The sequence below is a fragment of the Morone saxatilis genome, unplaced genomic scaffold (genome assembly GCF_004916995.1).
Source record: "Morone saxatilis isolate NCDOM2014 unplaced genomic scaffold, NCSU_SB_2.0 Contig8, whole genome shotgun sequence".
Taxonomy (NCBI): Eukaryota; Metazoa; Chordata; class Actinopteri; family Moronidae; genus Morone; species Morone saxatilis.
In genome coordinates, this window is record NW_023340257.1 from 15,829,916 (window position 1) to 15,851,906 (window position 21,991).

Sequence of the window (21,991 nt, forward strand, 5' to 3'; positions counted from 1 at the left end):
GTGTGTGTGTGCGTGTGTGAGATGTGAAGGTTAATGTTAAGGTTGAGAAAGACTTTTGGACCTTTTGGAAAACTGGTGAAAAAGTGCTGAAATTTTGGTAGTGTGGCTACATTCACTTCTGGTGAATAAATAACAAAAAGATTTCTTATAATCAGACATATTCAAAGCTGCTTCACTTACATTATCAATCAATCTGTAAACTATTGATTTTTTTATTATTATTTTTTACATCTTCACATTCACAGGCACACTGCACGGCCTCACAGAGAACACCCGTTCTACCTTTCATTGCACTGTATGCAATTATTTTTGGGCCATATTATTGGCTTTTCTCTGCCAACTGTTGTTGGATGCTGTTCGTCTTATCATCTTGTCGGACATAAATAACTGTGATTGAATACTTGAAGTTTTCATTAAAGTCTTGAAATAAAACAAGCTGGTTTTGATGTGCTGTGAGATCTAGAAAGAATCAACATATTGTAAGCAGGTTTCAGGTCGGTCTTTTAGAATATATTTTATAACAGAGGTTTAAGTTACCCTGTGAAGTAAATTTTTTTTATTTGTTTTATAAGGGCAATAGCACTTTTTTTTGTCATTATAGTAACTAGACTTTTGGAAACAGTATTTATCACAGCTTTTTCTGTGGTAATATATTTTTCTCTGTATTGTTGATATACATGTACAGTACCTAAATGTAACCATAAACCATTTTGAGTGGATTTCACACCGTCTGGTGACCACTACAATTGCTGTCTTAATGGATGTAAAGAGTAACTGATAGTATGGGAAAGTTTTGTGTGTGGAAATGGGGTTCACTATTGTTTGCTTCTGTTTGTGTTTGCACCACTTTCAATGCACCCTACTGTACAGTAATAAAACAAGGAGAAATCTGTCCAGACTTCAGTGCTTTCAAATTAGGGCTGTGTATTGGCAAGAAGCTGGCGATACGATACGTATCACGGTACAGGGTTACGATTCAATATATTGCAGTACTGTAAGGAAGGTGATAAACTATTGCTTTTTTTGTTTTTAAACTAATTTTAGGGAAAGTCAGTATAAAGAAACACCACCATATGCATTAAAAAAAGAGTAAAATAGGTTTACTTTTATTTAACAGTGGGATCTGCAGTTGTATTTATCACAGTCCCTGTAACATCCAACATCATAGCCCTCAGTTTGCAACACTTCTATCTAATGGTTGGAGGTTTTTTGAGAATCAATAAATAAAAAAATAAATATCACAAAATATCATAAATTAATTTGTTTGATATTTTCTTACGTTACTATTTCACAATTCACTGTGATCCCAAACCTGGGAATCACAATTCATGATCTCTCCCAAGAGACAAAGAAATGGTTCTGCTACACATGATAATATTCATATTTTTAGAACTTTTATCTAATATTACAATTTTCAAGAGAGGTACAGGGTTATTGTACCTTTATTTATTTTATTTAGTTTTTAACCTATTTTAAAGGCTGATAGGGCTAAAAAATTACACCTATAAAGACTTATTGTTTTTTGGTAATTAGATTAAATCCATATTTGTGCCACTGAAGCACAATTGAGGTGGGTCCTGAATTATGACCTGATCTTCACATGTTTATATCATACGTACATGGTGCATATTCCTAAATAAATTAGTTTTTAAAACTAACTGACAAATAAAACTTTGGGCTGTATAGTATTTTTCCAGAATAGGAGTACTGGTTGGTTTCTTGATCTGCTGTTTGTAATGTACTGTATGCACTGTACATACATGGAGCTTGGGGGCAACAGGGTACATAATGTACAGAAAGATGGTAACTAGGGGACTTCTAACTGATTAACCTGGCCACAGTCTCACCAACACACCCTTCTTAAGCAGGCACCAAGAAAAGGTCTATAATTCTTTTATCATTTAAAAATATTTCCCAAGGTGTTAATGCCGTTTCAAAGGCTTCTCCACACTGCCAGCAGTGAAATTGCTATCTTTCTTTCTTTTTTTGGACCAAAGGTCATCTTAAAAAAGTGGAATTAGCCTTTAAATTACCTACCTCTTAAACTGAGGAATATCAGCTCCCTCTGGTTTGATGAAACTGATAAATTCCCAGAAAGATAACCATAATTAAATACCTAAATTCACTCTTTTCAGAAAATGAGACAAAATGTAAATATAAAGAAATCAAAAACTTCAATTGCAGAAACTCCCCAGCACAAATAAAGGCCTCTACTATGCAAACAAGGCCCTCTTTAATGTGTAAGTGCTGTCAGAGTCAGTAATAGGTCTTCCTACAGTGGGAGTCAAAAGATGTACAAACTGTCCACACACGCGCTGTACATGCATAATTTTTATAATGAGCTGCTCATCAGCGAGCATGTGTGAATATATGAACTGTGCAGCATGTTGTGTGTGTGTGTGTGGCAGTGTTGGTGATGGGGGGGCTTTGTCTGTGATAACTATCACTGACTGGGTTAGGGCGAAGGTCTGTGATATCTCCCGGCCATCGACACACAGTGTTGCTGTTGAGACTCACCTCAGAGTCACCCTCTCTTCCTCTCTCCTTCGCTCTCCTCTCCTCCCCACCTCTCCTTCGCTGATTCCCAGGGCGTTTCAGTGCAGTTGTGTTTCACATGCAGGGTGTGTCTAGATGGCTGCTGCAGTGTGACCAGCACCCCACCTACTCCCCTTGAGCCCCTCTCTTCTCTCCCTCAGATCCTCTTCTACCCTTTCGCCCTCGAGTCTCTTTCTTTCTGGACTCCTCCTCACGTTCGCTCCTACTCCCCTCCTTTTCTCTCTTCTTCTCTCCTCAGCGGCTGCATCTGACTGCACAGGTCTGTTTGGCATGCAGGAGGCTCCTGAGGCCTGGCGCGTCTAAAGGGCAGGGCGCCTAGAGGCAGGAGACGCGCCCTCACTGACAAACACCATCCACCTCAGACCCAGAGCAGCTACAGAAACCACAACAGCTCCAAGTCCAGGTCTAGCCTCATACATCTCCAAACCTGAGTTGCACATCTACACTCTCGGACCTGAAAGTAGGAGCCATAACCTCTGCTTATTTTGAGAGCAGATTGCTCATCTGCTCTCAGGTGTTAAATGCCATGCGTATGGATCAAAGGATCTGCCTTGAGAAGCACATTAAGTATGGATTGGCCTTCTCCTGGCTGAGAGGAGAAAGAAAAAGACTGTTGGGAAACAATGACAAAGATGAAAATAGTAGAGGTTGTAGAGGAAGGATAGAGGAAAGAGAGAGTTGTGGAGGTGTAGTAAGCCCGTGTCAGGCGGAAGCTGTCTGGGTGTCTTCCTCCATCCCTCACTCTATTATTCCTACCCATATTTTTACTCTTTCAAATGCATTTACATGTGCTAAGGTATTTCCCCTGGGAGCACGACTCCAATTCAGGGGGTAAGATAAGCCATCAAAGTCAGTGACAGAGAGGGCATATGGGTGACTCAATGACAGGCTGAGTGGAAAACAGTCAGAAGAGCTGCCATGACTTGTGCACACACACACACACACAGACACACACAGACACACACATACACGCACATTGACACAAATAGTGCATAGTGATTTTCATCTGTACAAGACTGTACTCCACGGAAAAGAAGATATAAAGAAGAAACCAGAGCTTGTTGTGCAGCTCCGTTCACAGCACATCAGCGCACTCACACACTCACTTATACAGTACATACGGTTTTGCACGTACAATGGCATTTTCTCCCCAACAACTGCTCTTGTTTAGTATGCGCTTCCTTTGGTCTTGAGGAGGAATGATCCTCACTCTAATGAACTAGGGCCTGCCACTTGAATGTAAAACAGGATTTAACCCGTCTTCAATGTCAGAGCCCCTCCCTGGGGCTGCTTCAGACAACACACACACCACAGCTCTCCAAATTCATGGCGATGCACCAGCATCGCATGACACTCAAGCCCACAGCCACCCAATGTAGCACACACACAGCACACACACAACACACACAACACACATAACACACACACACATATGTACACACATGGTGATGCACGCCCGCATATAGCCTCTCATAAGTGAGACACTCTCCTAGGCTCTCTGTGCTATTGTGTTCATTTCAGATGAATTTATGGCAAAGTCTTTGCTGAATTCAACACACCAGACTAATGTCCTGCTTCATGCCAGGGTCGCTCTCACCTGCTGCACAATTTACTTTATTTTATTAAGGATCAATATTGTTTGTGTTTTATTGTGTCTTGGCCACTTCAGGGATATGCAAGATCACCCACATGCTTTGTTGATAACTACTTGCAGTGACAGAAACATCTTTTATATTTATTTTACCACGGATTTGTCCCTTGTGATTGTTATTCTTGTCTGTGTGTTGTTTGAATTTATGTAGACCTCACACACATAGTCAAAAGCTGCACAAAAATGTCTGTTATATGCCTGAAATGTTGGATGTTTTTGGTTAGAGGGAGCGTGCATTTTATTAACTGATATGAGGACTAATAAATCTACTGTATGCAAATGTAGTCTAGAGTAAATGTGTCCAAAAATAATCTGTTTGAATCACACATTACACCTTAATTAACTATGTAAAACATACATTGAGTCATGCTATTTACTACATCTTAATTGTTCAATTTATGTGCTGCACAGAAGAAAGAAAGAAACAACAAAGCCTTGAGTTGTGCTCCTCTACTGGAATATTTTATTGTTATTGTCATCTGTATCACTGTTTTTCTTTTTACATTTGTTCATTTTATTGATGAGTGGGTGGTGTATTCACAAAGATGGGAGGATAACATTAGCTTCACAGTGATGGGCAAGGGGTTAGCTATTTAATTCAACCAAAAAAACCAAAAAAAACAAAAAAACATACACACTTGTACAAGCAAGCACACGCGCACACACACACACACACACACACACAATCATACGCACACATTATACCATTAAACACCCGAGAATATGTGTGCTCACACATATTTGTATGTGACAGCTACAGTATGGGTGTGTAGTGCACATCGGATCTGAACAATTAGAAATGTTCTTTTCTTTTTTTTTCTGTCTGACATCAGAGATTTCCACATAAACTGAGCCCTCAGGCCAGACAGTCGCCCATAATCTCAATAAGGAAGCAAAAAACAACGTACGTACATTGTCGGTCATTGAAGACTCAGTTTTCAACAGATTGTATAAATTTGGGTGTATTTTGATCACTAAATAGATACATTTGAAGGGCTTTATTCCATTCCAAAGTGCTAGAGAATTTATTTCATTAATAGGTATTGTTAAACCGTTCACTATTCAAAATTTCTGCATCGCAATTAATGCATTTTGGCTGCACTGATACCAACATTTTGTCAAAAAGGGGTCACATTTTCAAATATTAAATATCACATTTAGGAATGAACATTCTTAGTTGTTTGAGTACCACCAAATTGTTTGTGTTAAAATGGAAGATTAAATATTCTGAGCACTAATTTAAAAAAAAAAGTATTTAATTTTATTTCATATAAAAAGTGTTTTGTATTGTTTGTTTTTTCAGTTGTGAGAGGAATTCCAATTAATCAGTGTGACATTTAAAGTGTTTTGTATTTCCACTTTTTAATTTAAAACCTTGTTTCCATTTGACTGAATTGAACTGAAACCAATATCAGAATAATTCTGGTTATTTTTAATGACCTCTAATGGTCGTCTTTTAATGACCATATGTGGTCTGTTTATTTTATCTGCCTTTTTAAATTACCATTTGTCCTCTCTACTACACTGTGGTCAGGCTATGATATTAGTGACCACTCTTGCATTGTTTTCTGTTTTAACAGGACCACACAGTGAGTGTTAAGTGATGAAGTGCTTTGAGTTCACACCAGAACAAATTTCAGTAAGTGCTCAGAATAACGCAGAGGTTTAAATGATAATAAACACTTCTGTCCAGCACCATTTCCCCTCCTAAAAACATTTTCAGAAATATCTTTTTCAGAGAATAATAAAAAAAGGTACATGGATGTTATTGTACATCCAATAAAACAACCATATTCTGTCTGTATAGACAAATTTTTTGCACCACCCTTCCATCTGTTTTATCTGGTGCAAAAAAACAAAAATCAATAGAAACCTTAAAAAAACAAGAATATGGCTTTCATACACAAACATAACCGCAGCATCATACAGAATATACTATAATTAATATTCAGTTAAACAAATGGCCTTCCTATGATCAAACAACAGAAATAACGCCCTGTCTGCATTGCATTTTCTTCCCTTTTACTTAATGGAATGTCTGGGACTATATTATTCATATTTTTGTCCCATTAGTGTGCTTTAAGTATGGCTGACTGATGAATACTTGGATTTTTTATTTATTATTATTATTATTATTATTATTTTGAATCTCAATACAAAACACCAGAGGGTTGTCTCCATCTATTTTCAGGGAAACCCTATAATCAAATTCTCACCTGGATCTCAGCGTAAGAGATGACTTGTATAATACTGCAATAATAAAAATTTATATTCCAAAGTCACTTTCATTCCTACAGACATGTGTCCATCTCTTTCTACTGGCTTTAGGGTTAATTGGGTTAATTGGAGTGACAGTGAGGAGGATGTGAGCTGAGGGTCTTTATGGTTTTGTCTCTATATACAATATGGCTTCTCTGAGTGGAAGAGACACAGAAATCAACACAGTCATCTAGAGAAAGACACAGAGCAGAGTTCATTATTGTTGTAGAGACGGAAAGTCTTGAGGGACAACCAGTCAAAAGTTTCCATGTCCCGTTTTCTCTGAGAGTCACTGTCACTTGTCCACAACAGGCAGACACATTAAGTCCCTACGGCAGCGACTTGTCACATATTTTAGATTGCAGTTATTCAACTCATTGTCCAATTAGTAACGTCCTTAGAGGCTTAATGTCCTGCCACTTCTGTCTCTCCTGCCCTTTTCAATGTCTCTCTTTCTGGTCTGTCACTCTGCTCCGTCCTTCATTTTTATCTTCACCTCCTCCCCTCTGAGTCTCAGTCCTCCTCGGAGCCTGCGGCCCCCCTCAGTCCATTCATACAGAAGGGCAGGCCGGAGGAAAAAGGGCTGTCAGACGGGGAGAAACCACTGAAGGGTGGCAAGCCGGCCAACCGCTGTAGGTGGGGGAAGAAGGCTGGCGGGGGTCCCTTGTGGTGGTCCGAGCGTAGCTGCAGGCCATCGCTGTGTCCAGCACTGTGGTGGTGGGAGGGGGGCAGCTCAGGTGGAGCGTAGCGGATAGTGCTGGGAGCATAGAGGCTCTGAGGGCCCTGTGGGCCGAGGGCAAGGGGGTGGAAGAGGACCCGCCCGGCTGCGCCACCTGCAGCCAGTCTCTGGAGCAGTTCAAAGTCCAGGGCCGCTACCTGCACCACCACCGCTCCGGCTGACCACCCCCGACACAGCTCTCTCATCACGGGGCAGTGGGGAGGACACGGACATGGCTGGGGACAAAGCCGGGGACGGGGGTGTGAACAAGCCTTTTGGAGGGGCCTCACTGCTGGATGAAGAGTCGGGGATTGGGGTGGTAGGGCTGTCGCCGTTGAGGCTGCTGGAGGGTGTGTGTGCATGTGAGGGTTGGGGCTGGGTGGCGTGTGTGTGCGAAGTGGAGGTTTGCGTGTGTGACCCCCAGCGCCCCCCGGTGGTCAGGGCTTCATGTTCAGTCTTGATGCTGGGGCTGCCAGGCAGGGGAGACGGGGTCACTACGCTCTTCAGCTGCTGGATCACAGCCCGGCCGTTGTGCACCCTGCTACCCCTCTCCCCTCTAGTCGGGGTGTCTCCTCCCCTACTCTGTTTACCTCCTCCCCCACCATCTTCCTGTTTCAATCTGTCACTGTCTCCCCCCTGGTCCCACTCTGTCTCTTCCTCCTCCTCCCCCTCGCTTTCACTCGCCAGGTCAGAGGAGGCTGACACACTCTCCTCTGCGTGACGGAGCTCCTCCAGCCTGCGACGGGTTTCAGGAGGAGCACCCTCGGGTTCGGACCTCAGCAGGCGCTTCCTCCTATCCTCTGATTGGACTGCTGAGACGGTGAATTTGTCTCTGCCTTTAGTGTCGGGGTCACTCTTCCCCACTGAGCTCTTCACTGGCTGCGAGCCTGAGGAGGAAGGGAGATTTTTATGATAAGAAGAAGAAGAAGCAGGCATTTCTGTGTGTCAGTGGGCATCCTGGGAAGGTAGTTATGTGTGCGTGGCGTCCTACCTCGGGCCTGTGGGGAGCTGTCGGTGGGGGACGAGCTAACTCGAAGTCGCTCTGCTCTTATGTTTTCTGGTAGCTGCAGTAGATCCAGGGGAGTGTCGGGCAACTCTGTTCGACTGGATGGATGGAGGGATAGATGGATGTTAAAAATGGAGAAAGGGAGGGAGAAAAGGTGGACATAAACACAAATGATCATCTACCACTTAAAACCACTTACAGCTTTAAAAAAAAAAAAACACTAGTGCCGTGCTGATTTGAGTGAATACTTAGGATGGAAACAACATGTAATCAGCCTAATAACAACCTCCAATAGCCAAACTGCCTCACGCCCTTCTAACCTCCACCTAACACATACCCAATTCTCCAAACAACAGCCCTCATCACACATACACAAGCATTGACACGCAAACAGGCAGACAGGCAGACTCCGCCCTTCAAGACACACACACACACAGGAACACACACACTATGTCCCACTCAGCAGCCCACCTATACACAGTTAAGCTCAGACAAGGAGGAGGCTGCTGGAGAAGTTAATGAGCTCTTGTAATTACAGCACTAATTAACTAAAACACCATTCAGCCCCAAAATTCTGACATCCATTTGTTGTAATTATATAGCTTCAGTCCAATTAGCATTGAAATTCAGCCTACTCCTCTTGTTTTTGTCTGACTGCTCTGTCGCTGTAACATATTTCTGTTATGTACTGTTTTGTGCATATGTGTGTGTGTGTGTACAGTGAGTATATTTGCATCAGTGTCTGGGTGAATATGTGTGTGTGTGTGTGCGTATACAAGAGAGAAATACGGCAGCTTTAGTCAAGGTTACTGCAGTTGTTGTGTCTGTGTAGTAAATAAATAAACCCTTAAACAAAAGTAATACTGCATTTTTATACTACTGTTAAAGGTTCAAAACCTTCTTATGAGAGCATGTCTGCCAATTCAGAGTAATGACTTTAAAGTCAGTGAATAAAGCTATATTGGTGTTAGTGAGAAAGCTGAGAAAGCTGAAAAAGCTACTACAGACTCTGCAAGAGTACTGAAATTTACTTCTTATAAATAATTTTAAAGTCTGTACAAATTAAAAGGAATTCATTAAAAAAGGGAACTGTCCATCATAACATTATGCACTGTGAAAGCTGGTAAAAGCTCTGGGTTGTGTCACTAAAATGATAAGAATCTGTCATTTTAACTGGAGTTATAATAGTCAGTAATTTAATAAAAGGGGGTTAACTATATCGGTTTTTAGGGTATTAATCTATAAAACATAAGATGACTTAAAATAACTAAAAGTTTTGTCCTTTTATAATTTAGTTATCTTTAACATTTATATAAAAATCTAAAATAACTATAAACTTTTTAACCATTAACATTGACTGCTAATGTGCTTTGCTTTGATGTCACTATTTTGAAAGTATCTTCATCAGTTTTCTCATATGTTGGAGGGAGTGAAACTCCAATAAGCCCTCTGTATTTCATCATCTATCCCTTCAAAGGATCTCTGTACACAGTATGGTGCCTGCATATATAAATTTCCTTCATATCAGCAATCCTGTAGAACACACTGGGGTACTGCTGTAGTTGTACTGACCTCAGGACGTAGTTGACCCAGATGACGTTGCGTTCGTGGGGGGCTTTGTGGTTGATGGAGACAGTGGCAGTGGACTGGATCCACAGGTAGCCTCCTCTCCTCTGGAGCCAACGATAGTAACCGGTCACCACCTGGCCTTTCCTCAGCACTGGGAATAACAGGATACGGGAGACGAGAGACAAGAGGAGGGACGAAGTTATTAGTTTGGCAGTTCATAATAATGGCAGCAGAGGGCGCCTATCACAACAGGACAAAATGAGATTTCAACAGGCACTCCTTGATTCATCAAACCCCCCCCCCCCCCGAAGTTCAGACACTGTGCAGAATGAGGGAGGTGCTGAAGAATTTCATAAGCTATATGTGCATATGGATGTGACTCACAGTCCTCATGGCTCTGCCGGAGGTTTTCCAGGTCTTCTACATAGATGAAGTGGTAACAGGTATGTCCCACAACCTCTGCTGGGGTCAGATCCATATACTCTGAGATCCTGCAAAGAAATGCAACAAAAAAAGCAAAATTTCACATTTGTCTACTAAGCAGAAGCAGATGTGTCTTCTAAAACCACCACCTGGCAGGGTAGTCTGCCAACTACTAATGAAAAACACGTGGGAGCACTCGAAAAAGCAATACATCAAGACTTATCACCTCTCTTTAAAAAACATGCAGAGACACTTATTTGTATGTATTCAATGTCCATACAGCTACGCCTCAAAACACGGACAAAACCCTCACCTGTTCTCACAATATGTGACCTGTAGGTCCATGTTCACTCGGAAGACAAACATTTGGCTCTCCATGCGGACTTCATTAAGCGTGGAGGGTGGGAGTGTGTGTGCCAGCGCAACCAAACCCATCGGTCGACGCACTGAACGCGTGGAGCCCGGCACAAGTGCAGGGCGGCAGCGGATTCGTCCTGTCACATGGATTACCTGACAAACAGAAGACAACGGTATAATATTCCTTCACGCAGGCCCATTTCTGCAGGACAAAATAAGAATCGGTCGAATTTATTGATGCATTGTAAGACAGTTGTGTAATCCAGGGTGAAGTAAATAGCAGTTACAACAAGATGACGTCAGAAATATAAGATTCATCAATATACGTTCAACATAAACACAATACAAAGTCAGACTCTGAGCTAAAGAATGCAGCAGCGCTGGTATTACAGCAGAGAGTGCAGTAAACCGTTATGTGCAGCGGTCCAGTGTGAAATAAGGTCACTGCCATAAAACTCACTGAAAACGACCAACTTGACAGTGCTATGAAACCCTGGCCGTGCAAAACAAAATGACAAGAGTCTGTTTGTCATTTTACTGTCCCAAGAACAAGCAGGTAAATAGGAGAACAAGCATAATACAAGGTATGTTTTCAAATTAGGATAAATGAATTCCTCATACCTTGTATCCAGAAGACTTGACGTGCAGGCCTCTTTTGGTGAGCGTGGACTTCATGCGGATGAAAAAGCCACGGTCGGGAGGATCGTCAGCAGGAGAATGAGGACTAGATGGAGCTGTTGAGGATGAGAGCGATTACTTCACTGAATGCAACAAAAATGCATCTTCTCCTTCCTCATAGTTCTCTCAGTTTTCTCTCTATAAATTCACAGCACAATCAGTACCGGGTTCAGGGGTTCCAGCCAGGGAGGAGGTGGATGCGGAGCTGGAAGCGCTCTCAGGGGCGGTGAGGCAGCCGGCCTCGGCCCTCAGATGTGGCCTGATTCCCAGCCGCTCGGCCATCTCGACGTGGTCCGCTGGGTGGATATAGTCAAACACACTGCTGCCGGTCAGCTCCACCTGAAGAGAAAACACATGATCAAAAACAGAAGCTTAGAGCACATACATGAGCGGGTGCCCACACACATACACAGGAAAAAATCAATATACGTTGTGACAGGAAAATGAAAGCACTGCTCTGGGTTACAACTCAACAAGGAGTGTGGAGGTTGTAAGACATTCCCACACACACTCACACACACACAAACACACACACACATTTAAGTCTAGTCTCAGAGGACCAAGTGACTACAGTATTACACAAATAAAACCAGGGGAGTAAAAATCAATTGTATTTGCTGATTAAAACAGGTGAACTCCAAGTATCTCCAAAGGTCACATTACTATTCTTCTTACTCCCCGTGTCCCTCCCTGCTCCTTCATTCAGTTACAATCAATCCCAGCAGGCATAAAGAGCAACGCAACAGCTCATACAGCTCTATACGATCCTATCACCATAATGCATCATATTCGCATCTCTAATCATTTAAAGGTAATAGTGGCGCTGCTCTTGCATGGCATCCATAAAAGCAGCACAATCGGAGCAGATGTGATTCCATCTGAAGCTGTATAAATGAGTGTGTGTGTGTGTGTGTGTGTGTGAGTGTGAGTGAGAGAAAAAGAGCATGCATGCTTACACACATGTATGCAGCTTCTATTACATCTGTGACTGTGTGTGTGTGTCTGTGCATGTGTGTGCCAATACCATTCCATCTGATAAAGCAGTGGCTGCAGCAGCCTCACACCCTTGTCTGTAGGACACAGCCATTTATTACCGGATTAGAGCCATTTACTGCAGGCTTTATGGGAGCTTCAGCAGGCCCTCAAGGACATCACAGCCGGGAGAGGAGGAAGAAGTGGGAACGGGGAAGGCGGGAGCAGAGGAATGAGAGCAGTGGACGATGAGTTGAACAGAGAGTGGTAAAGATGGAGGAAACCCCATTGAGTGTGGGAGGATAAGAGACGGGATAGAGGTTCTTAGTTTCAGACTGGGTTTAATACCTTGGGGGATGCCCTATTTTTTGTAATTGTGCCACCAAAACATTATAAAATAGTAGATTTTATAGGCGCCAAGTGGGGTAATTTCCCTACATAATTTTTACTGACCTAGGTACCCATTTTGATGACTATTTAAGCATTTTAAAGCCCAATATATGAGAACAGATTTTGTTTAACCTTTATTTGACAGTGATAGTAGCGGTAAAGATAAAAATGCAGGGAAAGGCTTGAAAAAAGGTTCACAACAACAGAAGCTGCATCCCTACCACCCCACCAATGGATGCCCTGGCACTGATACACAAGTTTTAACGGGCTCATTAATTCAAATACTGAACACGAAGGGCATATGAAATAAGTAGACGTCATAATGCATAGGCCTACCTGACGAGTTTAACGACACAGTGAAATAAAAAATAAAATTATCAAGATCTCATCCTATCTCCCTGTGCTCATTGTTCAGTTTTGTCTTGTTAAATGCTAAATATATGTTAAAGAAATATCTTTTATAAATTTAATATAAAAAATCTCTTTTGGCTGAGGTCTAATGTATTCATTTTCATCCTCCTTCCTTCCTGATCTAACAACCAGTGTGGGTGGTTTTAAACTCACTCTAACTATACCCTGCACACATATTCCGTTACCCTCAGAAATTTGTTATATTACAAAAAACAATGATATGATACTTTAACTTACATGTCCTGGAATTTTTAGCCACTTGGGGGTAATGGAAACAAGTTACAAACACTAATATTATCACATTTTAAGGTGTAACTTGTTTGCAAACAATTGCTTATTTAAACATCCAGCAGTTACAGAGAAACATAATTAGCACCCTTTTTGGTTTCCACCAACTCCTGAGGGAAATATCTAGCTGCTGAATGCTGCACTCTGTTCACCAGCTAATCACTAACTGTCTGATATTTGGTGCTGAACAGGTAGTGTAGGCTGTTTTTTTACTGCTTTCTTTGTTGAAAACAGCTGGCTGCTCTAGGTGAAAACGACACAGAGAGTGGTGAAAGTCAACCAGAACAGTAAAGCTGTGTGTCGGGCAGCAAAACAATGAGCTGAAATTTACTACAAACCGCCATAAAGGTGAGGGGAACTGCAGGTTCAGGTGATAATTCTCTTTAGGTTCATCACCACGATCGACTCTTTCCACTTTAAGCTGCTTTGGCAGTCCTCACAGAGATTAACCGTAGGTAGCATCATCAATTGAAGTTGATGGTTGCAAGAAAAAGAGGAACAAAATCAGAGCTGTAAATCTCTCTTAAAGGACCATTGTGTAGGATTCAGTGGCATCTAACAGTGATTGCAACCTTTTGAATACAGTTCGGCCTTCCAAGTGTGGAGGACAAACTTGAGCCAGTGTTTGGTTTGTCTGTTCTGGGCTACTGTAGAAACATGGTAGTTCAACATGGCAGCTTCCACAGAAAAGGACCCGCTCCATGTGTAAATAAAAACGACTCATTCTAAGGTAACAAATTAGTCTTATCTTTAGGTGATTATACACTAATGATAACCTACCTATGAATATTATATTCCATTTCTGCCATTAGATCCTTCTAAATGTTACACACTAGACCTTTAAGAAGTATATCTGTAAAATCTTTTTAATTCTATAAAACTTCCTTTAAATGTAATGGTCCATAATATTTAAGGCCCTAAAGAAAAATATCCTGTGTATTAAAGGGGTTACACTGAAAGCTTCACAACAACCTGAATGTACAGTTTAAGTGTTTCTTTCTGATCCTTCCTTCTTTTCATTATGCAGATATAATGTCAGCAGTGTAATTACTAGGTGCTGGATGTTTCTGCCGCATTCCTTTTGATTCTGACATCAAAACTGACTCGTTCATTAATGTTTAAAAAATAGAGTTCGCATCTATGCATTAAGAGGCTGGATATTTGACAAGTAAATGGACTGGGTTTGGTTTCTAAAACTCTAGATGAACCTTGCTTCAGGCATCTTTTACTACTGATGATATTGAGATCTCTCTATCTATCTCTTTATCTCTTTATCTCTTTATCTATCTATCATCTATCTATCTATCTTCTATCTATCTATCTATCTTATTATCTATCTATCTATCTATCTGTGATCAAGGGTTTTTGTTTTATGAATTGTGATTCTTCTGCAACAGGAATTATGATCGCTTTTAAACAAGGGCTAAATTTACCTCTGCTCACTGAACACTGGACCGGCCATCTGAAAGAGACACAATCCCCTGGCCCTGTAGTATTGGAAAACAAGGTAGAGAGACAAACAGGTCCTTATGGGCTTTACCGGGCTTAAGACCTATCCGAATAATATCACTCCATCACAGGCAGAAGGGAGGGATTGAAAAAAGATCAGACAGAAATGAGAAGATGAGAAAGAGACGGAGCGATTGAGAGGATGAGTCAGGCTCAGACATAAAAACAGGTATAGAATGTGGCGCGAAGGGAGACGTGAGGAGAGACCGAGATCATTCAAATCTCTCTGAGTGTGTGTGTCTGTGAGTGTGTTTGTTGTGTTGTGTGTGTGTGTGTGTGTGTTGTAGACTGTGTTGTGTTGTGCGATGCAAGCACACGGCGCACCTCTGTTTCTCTGTGTATGTGACTAGACTGTCTTTTTTGTGTCTCCACGCGTCATTGTGTGTGTCTTGTTTGTGTGAGTAGTTGTCTGTCAGTGCATTTGCGTGAACCTGTCTGTGTGTGTGGTGTGTGGTGTGTGTGTGTGTGTGTGTGTGTGTGTGTGTGTAGACATTCACGTGCATGTATGGCAGTGTGGTGGGGATGAGGTGGAGGAGGAGGGCAGCAAGCAGGGGAAGGAGAGACATGATATAAATAATAGCAGGGGGCTTTAATATGTATGAGGCATCCGGGCAGTGGTCCACAACACACTCTCAGCCCTCAGCTCTCACTGACTGATGGGAGAGGAGAGAGGGAGGGAGGAGGGAGGGGGAGGGGGAGCGGGGGCTGCATACTAACCATTCCCAGATCAATTCTCTCCTCCCTTAATCTACCATCCTTCCTCCCTTCTCTTTACCCCATTTATCCCTTTTCGTTCTTCTCCGGGCCCATGCTCTTACTTCTCCACCTTTTACACCGCTCCGCCCTCCAATTCTTCATCTTCTCCAGCTTTTTGTCTCCTCTTCCTATACTCCATCCATCCTTCCCTTGCCTCCTCTACTTCCTCCCACACCCCCTGCTCATCTGCTATGTAGCATTCCCAGGATTGTCCCCGTGCTTCCGGCCTGGAGACCCGGTGAGAAGAAAAATGATACCTGGAGGCGCCAGGGGAGTAGGCGGCAGGCTGTGCCCTTGGTCAAGGTGCCTGACCTGGGCTAAGCCGGCTAAGCAACCCCCCTGTCAGGGGAGAAGCCCAGGGTGTAAGCCAGGGCAGAGGGGTCAGACAGGGGGGACAGGAGACGGCAGGGCAGGGGCGGTCCACAGGGGCAACATGCCCTCTAAAACAAACCACCAGTTACACTTTTTTTACTCAGAACATCGTTTGTTTGTCTGTCCTTCCTTTCTCCCCTGTGTCCGCCTCCGCTCGCCAACAAAGTATATCGAAGTGTTTTTGTCCTCTCCCTCCCACCTTTTCTTTCTCTCTTTTTTGGATGTCTTTCTTTCTCATTGCATGTGTCCATAAACACACTATATACTGCCTCTCATATATCCCCCTAACTCATCTGCTCAACTCCTAACTCCATCTGCCCTTTTGGGTTGTCTCTCTTCCTCATCATAAACCCCCTCCATCCCCACTCGCTCTCATCTTTTCAGGAAGGTAAACGTGGCGTTGTATGTTCAAGGTTTTGAACGTAATCTTCGATCATAAATAATTTCATTAGAATGCTGATGGCTTAGGCCCTGTTTGAGTAGATGTGATGGGTTAGGCCATCTGCTCAGCTGATAAGAACAGCTCTGTTTTATTAGCATCTCCACCAAAGCCTCGGCTGTCTTGTTTACCTAGGCAATCCCAAGGCGAATTTCATTCCTACTGCACATTTAAACTCTATTTACACACTCAGACTCTCTCTCTCCTCTTTACCACTGTCTCTCTTTCTTTTCTATATTCTTCTCCTTTGTTTTCTTTCTCTCTCGTAATTGTCTGTCTGGTTCTATATGTTTCTCTCGGTCTCTCTGTATCTTCCTTTTTGACCTGTCTTCTGTCTTCCACTGCTCTATCTTAATGTTTTGGCTAGTTAGCTTTTAATTTTTTGCCACTTTATGTTTTAATCTGTATGTGTGAGAGTGCATCATTATTATTATCTGCATTTGTCTTTGCAAAGTGCAAAGACCCAAGAAACTTCACAGCAGGTGCAAACAAACAATCCTTGTCCTCTTTGGACAAAGGCTGGTATTTTTTCAAGGCTATCGTATAATACAACACTTGCATGCCCATATGTTCATTAAAAGAGGAGTTAATTGCCTCTATAATCATTCCTCCTCTCCATAATGGAGCCTATGCACAAAGCTGCTGAATCAAAAATGTAAGTACAAGTTAGAGCTGTTGGCGACTACAAAAAATACCACATGGCGATTGTAATAATTGTGATTAGTCAGCATGGGTAGCTTGTGTTTTCTCATACAAGTTTTGCATTGCACTGTGTACTTCCACTTGACTCCACTCCATTTGCACTGTTTACTGTAGCTACTATCTGTCTATCTATCTATCTATCTATCTATCTGGGTCTATCTATCGTACTCTATCGATCTATGGTGACGTATCTATCTATCTATCTATGCTATCTATCTATCTATCTATCTATCTATCTGTACAGGTGTACTCCAGTGCATGTCAGTGGTGTCACTGTTGGGTCTGGTCAGGTGCACCAGAGCACATCTCTGACCACACCCAATCACAGTCTAAGTCAAGAAAATGAAGGCAACATATAAAATCATTATCAGTGATGCTGGGTGTGGTTAAAGCAGCTTAAAACTTTCATCCAAGTGGACAATAAAGCATTTTCAGTCTGGTGTTAAGTTACTCTTTAAGGAAGTTCAACAAAGACATCTGCAATGACAACTTACTTGCCTCTGTATCATATGGAATGAAAGAAGAATGTAAAAAGGTGATAACATATTATAGCACTTGCAGCACTGTCCTATTCCGCAATGAGACAATGCGAACCTCCCCACTGTTGCTCTACATTACAGAGTGCAAACACAGTTACTGTGAGGAATACAATTAAAGAACAATATGCCCTGTACAAAACATCCAACAATGGGTGAGATTTAAAGCTAGACTATGAATCAAAATCTATACCATAGATGTAGACAAATTCTACAGTACTTATTTTGTGCAAATGAAAAGGTATTTCTTGTAGTCACACAATGTCCATGTCATGTCCTGGAAACAAACCTACATATGGCTTCCAGGTAGTAACCCTCTGCACTGCCCATTTCACACCCACTTTTTTTGTCTGCTCTACTTTACAATTCATGTTTACACGGAACAAAGGCTGTGCATTTTGTCTCTTACAGTGTAGTCGTGTTAGGAGGTGGTCGCTTCACAGCCAGTATAGACAGGGAAAAGAATTACAGTGACCAATGACTCTTTGTGAGTATTGTGCCAAGACTAAGCTTTAATGTCGCCATGGGTAGACCCTCAATCACAGCAAATTTCCACATTTAAAAAACACTCGGTTACTTCTATTATTGTAGCACTAACTTCCCCTCTTTTTTTCTCTCTCATGCTGTACCGATTCTTCTTACTTCGAAACATCTCTCTCTTATCACACCTCTCCTCCTTTCCTCCCCCTCTCTTTCTCTCTCCGGCTGTCTCTATCTATCTTCCCATCCCCCTTGGTGTTTTTCCCCCTCCCTACAATCAATGTGGCTTTTAAGATGCCTATCGATTTGTTCCCCTAGACAGGCCCAGCGCGCTGGGGCGACACTTTGATTGCTGGGCCAGTAATTACTGTTATTATTTATGCATCTGGGCAAAATGGCAGGACTTAACATTCACAGTACAAGAGGCCACAGGCAATCAACAGAGGTGAGCACCTGGAGAGGGAGAGAGGGCGGTAGAGAGAGGTAGAGAGAGAGTAGCATTGCCCCCGTGAGAGTTGCACTCCAGAGATGAGCGCAAAGAGTGCAGTCAAAGATATTCACACTCACACACACACAAACACACACACTCCTGGGAGGGGATATAAAAGCGTAAGCAGAAGATAGGCACACAAAGGATTATTCTAGTGTGTGTGTGTGCGCGCATGTGTGTGTGCAATGAGGTCGTCTTACCTGTGAGAGTCCCAGGTAGATAGAAACTGTCTCTGAGATGTAGAGGAACCGTCCCTCATGACTGACCACGAACACAAAGCCATCCAGAGACTGTGCACATAAAAAAAAACACACATCATACACACATACACACGCACACACAGACACAAACACACACACAAAGGCAAACAGAAACAAGACAGACAAATTAGAGCAATTAGTATGTATCGAACAAATTACAATGAGCTGGAGAACAAACAACCCGTCACCCCTCGGCCTCTTCTCTCAATTCACAAGAGCACTCACACACAGACGCACACGCACACATACACACACACACACACACACACAAACACACGTGCACACACACAAATGCATAAAGTGAACAGACATGAAACAGGTCCCATAGATGCAAGCTGCAGCTACACACAAAAGCTGTCAACAAGACCTGCATTACTAAAAACACAGAAAGCAGCACAGAAGCAAAAATGCTACATGTGCACACACACACACACACACACACACAAACACACACATACACACACACTGTGTGACACTTAGACAAGCACACACACAAACATAAATAACCAAATAAAGCAAAGAGACATGAGAAAATGAACTTATAGACCAGAGCTGTTTCAATCAACTGTAATAAACTCTGTCCTGAATCTCCGGCCACCCACACACACACACATACACATATAAACACCGGTACGGACATAGACACAGATAGAACCAGAGTCATTACAGCCTGCAGTGATTCTAATGAGAAGTGAAAGGTATACAGCCAGACCATTAGAGAGGACTGCTTCAGAGAATAATACTAATCGTCATAACAAGCATCCAGGAGTGAGCCGACACAGCCTCAGCCTCACACACACACACACACACAGGCAAACAGACCGGGGCCACTTTTTTCTAGAAGAATGATTGCTATTTTGGCGGCCCAGTGCTTAAAGTGGCAGTGGTAATTTATGCAACTGACACATCCAGTATGCAAATGTGTGGCCGGGGTGTGGGGCGTCGTGTGTCGTGGCGAGGAGAAACCAGCCGCCTGAATGTCGGAGAACTAAAGTGCAATTATCAGGCTATTACGGCGGGAGGACGGCTGGGAGGGAAGAATCATACAGTTTTTCTGGAGCGTTAATTTGATTTCTATCAGCAGTTCCCTAAGCCTCCCTTCCTCTTTAAAATGCCGGCGGAGAGCAGACATATGTAATGTTTCTTTGTTTTACCACAACCTTCTCACTTCTAAATTCTCACCCTCTATTCCCTCTTCTTTTTTTTTCACTCTCTACCTGTTCCCACTCCTACCTGGTTGCTACTTAGGCAAGACAAATTTATTTGTATAGCACCTTTCAACAACAAGGTAATTTAAAGTACTTTACATAAGACATAAAGGCATTAAGATCCTTCAAGTTATTCTTTATCCCTCCCTGCTTTGGTTGTGTACCCAGCCTTCTCTCCTCCCTCAGCCTCCTCCTAGTCTAAAGTACAATCTGCAGTGTTACCTTCTTCGCACTTCCTCTGAGCCTTTGTCTCTACATCCTGCATTTCGTCATCCCTGCAGCCCTCCTGCCCCAGAATCCCCCTCAGGCTCCATTCATCTGTCAGTGCAAAGGGAGGCATTCTTTGGCAGCCAACGATATCGTCCAAGCATCTGAGGTTTATGAGATGTGCGGGTGTCCGTGTGTGAATGTGAGAGCATGTGTTAGGAGTTTGCGTGGAAAATCTGAGCGACTGAGGGGAAGAAGACTCAACTGTGTTGAACTCAGTTGTGAAACAAATGTGCCTGTCTGTCAAAGAAAGTACTTGATGACACTGATCTTATGATCCATTCTAAAAAGCAAAAGTTTCCCTACATAAATATGAAAGTATATCCGGCCAAAGAAAACCATATAAAGATTTAAAACTTATCAGATAAACCAGAGGAATTAAAAGCGTTCCTTTATGGGTTGAGAAAATTCCACTCTTCAAGCTAAATAAACCATCTGCAAAATGTATCGTCACAAAGCTGAAAACAGAGCAGTTTCTCATAGCTTGTGAAAACTTCTGACACGTGGTTTTCACAGGACAGCACTGAAAGATGACTCGTGCAAACCCACAAGTATGAAAACACTGCAAACACATAATGTAAACACATGTAGTTACAGGATATCATTATAATCATCACAGAAGAAGAAAGAGAGCGCGGGTGCTGTGGTCGTTACCTGCAGTAGGTGGGCCCCTAGGTGCTGCTCGAACATGTCAGTAGCCAGAGAATGAGATGATCGTCGTACTGCAGAGAGAAAGTAGACAAACACACATCACACACTGAGTGACATTGACTTTTACTACAGTGTGTTTTAAGATCCCTGGCAACTCTTACCACTTGGTATATATTTTATTCAGCCATATTAAGTATAGATTTAAAACAGTATCTGTCCAATTAGCACATACTATACTGTGGAGACATTTGAGAAGTTATATTTGCAGTTATATCAAAAACATCTAAATATCAAGGAGTTTAAGGAGTCCCGCTGTGGAGTTTTTGTGCTTGTGACTCCCCATCATTCTGTACTCTGATTGTCTGTCATTTGTCTACTGTCAAGTCCCTAATAAAAGCACAAAATGGCTAAAACATTTAAAAAACTTCTTTGATTTGCGAAGTATATGAAAAATGGGATTTATCTTTTAAAATGTCGAGCCTGTTTTCTCAAAAACTTAAGCTCGACTTTCTGGAAAAAGAGAGTAACTAAAAGAGGTGAAAAAACTCCAAGAAAAGCTGTATTGTAACTCTGGGAACATTTGCAGTGACTTGAAGCGATCAAGAAGGTGATCTTAATTACCTTTGCAGTTACTCCTTTCAGATGGGCAGATGGGGTTAATGCAGCTATGATATATTAGTGTTTATACAAAGTAATCAGTAAATATGACTCAGTGGGGTTTTGTAATCATGTTGCATCTCGGTGACGTCTTTAAATCTGCACTGGAATGAAGAGTGAAACTTGAACCAATCATGTCTGATAAACAGAAAAGATCGACTGAAACGGTTGCGTGTCTAAAAAAACTGAACATAAGGAGGGGGCTGCTATGTGACGCACACCACTCAATTGCCGCCAGACACGCAAACAAACGCACACACACACTCATGGTGTCTGCATCGCCACTCTTAATGCATCCCAAACACAAGCTATCAGAGCTGCTTCAGTGCCAAAGTGGTGCTGTTTACCAAGGCAATTACAATACAAATAGAGTTGGAGGTGGTTAG

The 21,991-nt window shown here is 42.3% G+C and overlaps 2 protein-coding genes across 3 annotated transcripts in view; one reads left to right on the forward strand and one right to left on the reverse strand.

The window, feature by feature from the left end:
• Positions 1-15,277, forward strand: part of tmem160 (transmembrane protein 160) — a 19,020-nt gene extending 3,743 nt beyond the window's left edge. Inside the window, exon 5 of one of the 2 annotated variants that reach the window (XM_035680039.1) lies at positions 15,241-15,277. The gene's annotated coding sequence lies outside the window, so the exon portion shown is untranslated. Of the gene's footprint in view, positions 1-12,113; positions 12,146-15,240 lie in introns of those variants that run through there. The other variant, XM_035680040.1, reaches the window with a different exon arrangement.
• The window catches only part of npas1 (neuronal PAS domain protein 1), a 28,087-nt gene continuing 10,918 nt past the window's right edge, over positions 4,823-21,991 (reverse strand). The window contains 10 exon segments of the mRNA XM_035680038.1: positions 4,823-7,330; positions 7,332-8,071; positions 8,176-8,288; positions 9,763-9,910; positions 10,144-10,250; positions 10,496-10,692; positions 11,161-11,273; positions 11,382-11,556; positions 18,763-18,852; positions 20,952-21,019. Coding sequence (XP_035535931.1) covers positions 6,980-7,330; positions 7,332-8,071; positions 8,176-8,288; positions 9,763-9,910; positions 10,144-10,250; positions 10,496-10,692; positions 11,161-11,273; positions 11,382-11,556; positions 18,763-18,852; positions 20,952-21,019 — 2,102 coding nt within the window. The 3' untranslated portion in view covers positions 4,823-6,979.